General features: G+C 42.6%; 1 protein-coding gene across 1 annotated transcript; it reads left to right on the plus strand.

Moving 5' to 3' along the window:
* Positions 1 to 1980: 1980 nt before the first annotated feature.
* On the plus strand, positions 1981 to 5474 carry LOC115686244 (G-type lectin S-receptor-like serine/threonine-protein kinase SD2-5). The gene has a single exon (XM_056318821.1). The coding sequence runs from the start codon at positions 2907 to 2909 to the stop codon at positions 5337 to 5339; it is 2433 nt and encodes an 810-aa protein (XP_056174796.1). The 5' UTR covers positions 1981 to 2906; the 3' UTR covers positions 5340 to 5474.
* Positions 5475 to 7406: the final 1932 nt, after the last annotated feature.

A 7406-nucleotide genomic window follows, 5' to 3' on the forward strand; every position in this document is an offset into this window, starting at 1 on the left:
GAACCGTTTGGAACTGGTCCGATTTTCGGTTCCAAGTAAATACTCACCCAGACCGGTTTTGGAATCGATTTTTAGCTTGTGTTAAAAAAAATCGTAAATTTTAGTATTACTATATTTTAGATTGTTGCTATTGATGGATTTTTTATTGCTCATTTTAGGGATTATTGCTTTTGGCGGATATTGATTTTTATTATTCATCTTTTATTTTGAATCGTTTCATTGCTACTCATATTATTTTGCTGAAAAAAATAAAACCAGAAAAAAGAACAAAGGAAAAACAAGTTCTCAGGTAGACCCTGAAACCGAACTAGAAAAACAAAATACGTTCCAAAACAAGTTCCGGGACAAATACGATAGATTCCAAGTTTCAAAAACTGAGAACCTGTTATAACAAGGTAGGTTTCATATTCCAAATTTGGAACTTACCCATCTTGAAACCAATCACCTCCAATGAAGATGCTATTATATGCAAAACATTGTGTATACTTAAAAGATTAATCCAACCAAATATTTTCGTTAACTATGTCGATTTTGAGGGATGGATTAACTCAAAGTGATTTTGTCAAGCATACTTTAACATAGATGTGCACCAAATAATTGGGTGCAATCTACACGAAATAGACTTAAAATAAGAGAGAGGATGGGGAAGGAGAGGGGGTTGTTGGACAACGCCGCCGCCGCCGCCACCACCGCTCCTTTGATGGCGAGGGCTAGAGTCTCGGCTAGGGCGCATAGCACTTGCACAGTTGGTGAGGGCAAATGTCCCACAGAGGCTACGCCACTATTTGTCATCATTGAGCGAGGGAGTGAGGGCCGGCTTATTCTTGCGTTGCGCGAAATTGGCATTGTATCAACACCAAGTGTTTTCGAAAATATTAAAGAAAGTCGCACGGAATGAATTTTGAATTTGATTGTGCTTTTTCGAAAATTTCCGATCTCATTTTACTTAGCCTCAAGACTTTCAATATACTTTACCCTAAAAATTTACCATAGATGGTATTATATATATATTATCTCTCATGAACTTAACGGCTCTCAACTTCTACTTCCATGCCCTGTTTTGACAGTTCAAAAGAAGGCCACGATCGTCTCCACACTAGAAACTTACGAGTTTTCTTATTTGGTTTAATACCACGAAAAACCTCAAATTGGTACACCTGTGATAAATTTACCTTAAACTATTTTTTTGACCACAAAAAACCTCAAATTGGTACAACTGTGAAAATTTCACTCCGAACTAATTTTTTAACCACCAAAAACCTCAAACTAATACATCTGTGATAATTTTACCATGAACTAATTTTTTTACCACAAAAAACTTCAAATTGGTATACCAGTGACAATTTTACCTTATGTTAGTTTCCGTTAAATTTTACTGTCAAATTGTTAAGTTTGATGATACGTGGTAGTTGACGGATGTACCAGTTTAGGATTTTACCCCTCTGTTTGTCACAAGTTTACCAATTTATGATTTTTCGTGATATTAATCCAATTTAACGAACACTAACGGAGGGTAAATTTATCACAAATATACCAGTTTAGGGTTTTTAGTAGTAAAAAAATTAGTTTGGAATAAAATTATTACAGGTATACCGGTTTGGGGTTTTTAGTGATTAAAAAATTAGTTCGAGGTAAAATTGTCACAAGTATACCAGTGTGAGGTTTTTAGTGGTAAAAAAATTAGTTTGGGGTAAATTTATCACAGATGTATCAATTTGTGACTTTTTGTGATAAAAAAATTAATTTTGGATAAAATTATTATAAATGTACCAATTTAAGATTTTTCGTAGTATTAAACCTTCTTCTTTTTATGCTTCTATCATTTGGAGTTTAGCCTTCAACAGTGACAGTTGATTTTTCAAGAGTAGCTATGAAGCAACGTACCCGGATGAACACGAAGCAAAGCCAGTATATAGAGTCTTGTACGTCCGGCCATCAACCTAATCGCATTAAAAATCACACAAGTTGCTGACCCAAAAACCCCAAAAAAAAATATTTCCACCGCACCATGTTGGATCTGTCATGCCCATACAGACAATCAGCTGTAACTCTTCAATTCCCCCCGCTAGAAAACAAAGGAAATAATCGTACTTTTAACATCTCGAACGCCGTTCTTTCGAGAATTCGGCGAGCTGTAAGTTCTTGAAACACACGACCGCAGCAGTTCCTCAACATCGCGGTCGAAGAAGAATATAAGAACAGAGCCCGGAAAGAGACTCTGTTTTGGTCTGAAGATCGAAAACGTGCGGGGAGTTTTTAGCGGCTGGACGAGGTGGGCAACCGCCGCTTCTCTGGGTGCTTCACCCTCGCGCTCTCCCTCCATGTTCTTACCTTCTTTGTGCTTCCTGAGCCCGCCGTCTGAATCTTGCACCCCGGTTTGCTGCGGCGGCTAGTGGGGCGAGGCTTCTGCGTCGGCTTGCCGTTTCGCTTTTCGCATAGGGACGAGATATGAGGAATTTGTGGAGCTGGAATGTGAAATCAATCGCAGCCCACGAGTTTTTAGTGCTCCAAGATTCAAATGTGAAAGCATCAAGCGGCCGAGCTCTTTTCTTGCTCACATGTAGCGCGAGAGCCTGAAAAGATTGGGGATTTGCGCTGCTCTTGTTGTCTGTTTGCTTTTTTGGGTCCCCTACTTGGCTCGACAGGGGAATGAATCATCTCCTTCTCATCAGAGCAATTCTTGTATCATTCTGTTGCACTCTAATTTGTGGAATTTCTGGCGTTGTCCCTCTGTAAAGCTGTGATAGCTTGGTCGAATTAGAGCTCGCGGTCATTTGTAAGTTCGTGCCTGAACGATTCGCAACTACAGTCGCTCACTGTGGAGATCTCTTTTTTCTTCTGGGTCCTCCTGGAAAAGGAAGATTCTTGTAACTGTTCTCTTGAATTCGGTTGTGGGTCGTGGAGACATGGGGACTTTGCATATCGCGGGCTTGTTGTGGCTTAATGCGTTTCTTCTGTTTGGGATTTGTATGGCGAGCATTCAGACAGTCGGTCAAATCTCTCCGGGGTTTCAAGGCTCTCAAATGAACTGGATCGATCATGGCGGCCTGTTTCTCCTGTCAAACGACTCCAATTTCGCTTTTGGTTTCGTTGCCAACTCGGATATCACTTCGTTTTCACTGGCTATAATCCATCTTGGCACCAAAGCAGTGGTCTGGAGCGCGAATAGGGACTCGCCAGTCGCGGCGTCGGACAAATTTGTGTTCGACGCTACTGGCAACGTGTTCCTGCAGAAGGGAGGGAGCGTTGTTTGGTCCACGGATTCAGGTGGAAAGGGAGTTTCGGTGATGGAGCTGCAGAATTCGGGCAATCTGGTCTTGCTGGGGAACAACAGCGGAGTGATTTGGCAGAGCTTCAGCCATCCGACGGATACGCTGTTGTCGGAACAGGAGTTCGCCGAAGGGATGAAACTGGTGAGCCAGAAATCGCAGAACTTGAGCTATACTCTTGAGATCAAGTCTGGAGACATGATTCTCTCTGCAGCGTATGGAACTCCCCAGCCATATTGGTCCATGAGGGGCGATACCCGGAGGATCATTAACAACCATGGTACCCAAGTCACTTCTGCGTCGCTCGATGCAAATTCGTGGAACTTTTATGATCAAAGCAGAAGTTTGCTGTGGCGGTTTGTGTTCTCAACGAATACGGATCCGAACGCCACTTGGATTGCAGTGCTGGGAAACGACGGCAGCATCTCGTTCACCAATTTGCAAAGTAGCAACACTTCTCCAACGCAAATACCGAACGACCCGTGTGGCACGCCAGAGCCTTGTAACCCTTATATGATCTGTTACAGCAATAAGATGTGCCGCTGTCTTCCTACTCTTAGCTCTTACTCGAATTGTGGATCGGGAATTAATTCTCCCTGCGATCGTTCGGCAGGTCCTGTAGATCTCATTAGTGTGGGGGACTCGATTAGCTACTTCGCTCTCAATTTCGTTTCGCCCTCTCTGAAAGCTGATCTAAATGGTTGCAAGACCTCTTGCCTTGCCAACTGCTCGTGCCTTGCAATGTTCTTCCAAACTAGTTCCGGAAATTGCTATTTGTTTAATGATGTCGGAGCTTTCAAAGCCTCTGAGAGCAGTTCCGGATTCACTGCCATGATTAAGGTATCGAGTAATGGAGGGGCTGGTGCAACTCCAGGAGGGAGCGGGAGCAGCAAGAAGCGTGTGATTCTTGTTGTTGTCATTTCGGTTGTGACCGTGCTTCTGGTTTTTGGTTTAATTTATGGAGGGTTCAGATGGTATGTGTCGACGGGAAAGTTTCCGGGAACGCCCGAAGGGACTTCAGAAGAGGACAACTTTCTGGAGAATTTGGCCGGGATGCCAATCCGTTTCAGTTACAGAGATCTTCAAACGGCGACTGACAACTTCACGAGGAAGCTCGGGCAAGGTGGTTTCGGCTCTGTGTACCAAGGAGTCCTCCCAGACGGAACGAGATTGGCTGTGAAGAAATTGGAAGGCATCGGCCAAGGAAAGAAAGAGTTCAGAGCAGAAGTCTCTATCATCGGAAGCATACACCATCACCACCTGGTCAGGCTAAAAGGTTTCTGCGCCGAAGGGTCGCACAGACTTCTGGCTTACGAGTTCATGGCCAATGGGTCTTTGGACAAATGGATCTTCAAGAAAAACAAGGACGACTGGCTCGACTGGGAAACAAGGTTCAACATCGCTTTGGGCACGGCAAAAGGACTGGCTTACCTGCACGAGGATTGTGACGTGAAGATTGTTCACTGTGATATAAAACCCGAAAATGTGCTTCTCGATGACGGTTTCCAGGCCAAAGTCTCGGACTTTGGATTGGCCAAACTGATGACCCGAGAACAGAGCCATGTCTTCACTACCATGAGAGGCACGAGAGGTTATCTTGCACCAGAGTGGATAACAAACTACGCAATATCAGAAAAGAGCGATGTTTACAGCTACGGAATGCTGTTGCTCGAGATCATTGGTGGGAGAAAGAACTACGATCCTTCGGAAACCTCGGAAAAATCTCACTTTCCATCGTACGCATTCAAGATGATGGAAGAAGGGAAATTGAGAGACATCGTCGATTCGAGCATCAAGTTCGAGGACAAAGACGACCGCGTCTCCGTCTCGATCAAAGTGGCGCTGTGGTGTATACAGGAAGACATGGCCATTAGGCCGTCGATGACCAAGGTCGTTCAGATGCTCGAAGGCATTTGCTCTGTACCCATGCCGCCGATGTCATCTCCTTTGGGTTCTCGCCTCTTCCCGAATATGTTCAAATCGATCAGCGAGGAGGGGACTTCTTCAGGGCCGTCCGACTGCAACAGCGACGCGCATCTCTCTGCCGTTCGGCTCTCGGGTCCCAGATAACAGCAATAGATATGTTGTCCATCCTATCTTGTTAGGTTCTTTACATGTATACTTTGTCAAAGATGAGATGATGATACGGTGTATATTATTTTGATCACTCCAATTTTTTGTAATGCTAGAGTGGATACCGAAGAAGCTTTTGGTCTTCTGCTTTTGTGCTTTTGCAGCATGTATAGGGAGAAAGGTGAGATCAGATGTGAATGCTAGTGAAATGAAGCAAGACTTGGAGCCGTTTTTGGGAGAAAGGTGCCTAGTTTGAAAAGATTTGAGAGCCGGTTTTCAATTTGAGAAAGCTGTTCAAACTATAAAAGTCGCTCCTGTTAACATCAGCACTTTGCTTTAATCATCATCTTAAGAGTAATTTGGCTTTGGCAGAAGGACAAAAAAGAAAATCAATGGTGATGGACCACCCGGACTAAAAACATGAGAGAAAGTACAAAATCATGTGGAAAAGAACCGTTATCCTTTTGAATCTGACAGCAGCTGACTTCATTGTTAGAAATGTGAGGCTCATCGATGCCATTAGTCAAGACTTTTGTTCTATCTTTTGCTTTTTTGTTCATTTCTTATTTAGTTACTTTATATTAACAAGGGTGTGCAGTTTCCATGGTAGTACCATATAGGACTTGCTCCATAGGTATCGACTCCAAACTTTTAGAACTTGAAACCTACCGTGTACGCTGTTGGAACCACCTTAGAACTCGAAACCTATTGGGTTCCTTTGGTTATAGGGTACCTTGTATTTTTCCAAATTTTTTTTATTGAATAAATATCATCACAATTCTAGTTATTAATAGAACATATTAAATGACAAAGTACATGTACATGTCTAATGATAACATAATACTAAAATGATATGACAATGAAAGGAAAAAAACAAATAAATGAGCTAGTTTCCACCTGTCATTTAAATTTATGAGTTTACATAAAAATTTATCACACTCTATCGGCAAAAATGTGTCACTGTAGACATAGCTAAACTTATACTTGGTACAAATACATTCAATTAACATATACTAAACCGGAATATTGTACCTGGTACAATATGTTGAATATCCGGTGGTATGACCCCAAATCTTGAAACCAACCTTATTTTCACCGGTTTTAAAATTTGGAACTCAAAACCTACTTGACCATGTCAATTCTGCGGGGTTTGTACGCTTCTTAAGTTCTCTAGGCAGTGTTAATGCTATTCATTAGGCCTATCAATTGAGTGGGTTGGGTCGAAAATGACCAGACTAGCAATGCAATTTTGCCAATCCATACCTCACCCAAGTCGAAATCCAGTTTTAGAAATTTTTCTCCTTAAATAATTGCTTTTGAAGAATAGTCGGCTCTATAAACCGGCTCGTCAAGTCAATGAAGGATCTCGGGGCCGGTTTATGGACAGGGGGCGTTGGTGGTGAATCAATCTCAGGCAATTTTTAGAACGGTCAATCAATCTCTCGAATGGGGATAGAAACTTACGAGGGAAATAGACAACTGTGGACCTAAGTTCCACCATTCAAACTACCTTCTTTCTTTCACTGTTGCTGCATGGACAACTGGCTTACTGAACTACCAATTCAACAATTAACAACTTTTCTCTATGTTTGCATCCTAATATGTTCTACTTGAAACCAGACCTTGAATCACAACCAGCTTCTCTCCCACTCAATTTCACTCTTCACTGGAACGAAAAAGGCGGTCGAACCAGAAGCAGAGTCCAAGGCCATAGCCAAGATCACAGAGCCAAGGTGTTGGGAAGACACAAGAAGATGCAAATCCATCCACTCCAACCTTTGGAAGAGTTAAAGCTTTCGATTCAAACCACAAGAAAAACGTTTTCAGTGTCCATCCCACAAGAGGCAAACTCTGTGACTATGAGTTGTGATTTGCAATGCGATTCCCAGCATCAGAACAAGAACAAAAGGAGAGGCATTGACTCGTATATCTTTGGACTTAGGAACAAGATCATTATCCTCACCAACTCACAATCTGGACAGGCCAATTCAGCACTGCACAAACAGTCCCATCTCCTCTCGAGACATCCCGTAGAATCGGACCGACACAGAGTCCATGATGCCA

The sequence above is a fragment of the Syzygium oleosum genome, unplaced genomic scaffold (genome assembly GCF_021117445.2).
Source record: "Syzygium oleosum isolate NSW1041296 unplaced genomic scaffold, Sole_v2.1 Sole_v2.16, whole genome shotgun sequence".
NCBI lineage: Eukaryota > Viridiplantae > Streptophyta > Magnoliopsida > Myrtales > Myrtaceae > Syzygium > Syzygium oleosum.

Bases quoted from the DNA above. Each gene is read 5' to 3' on its own strand.
- LOC115686244 (XM_056318821.1), top strand. From the start codon at position 2,907: ATGGGGACTTTGCATATCGCGGGCTTGTTGTGGCTTAATGCGTTTCTT.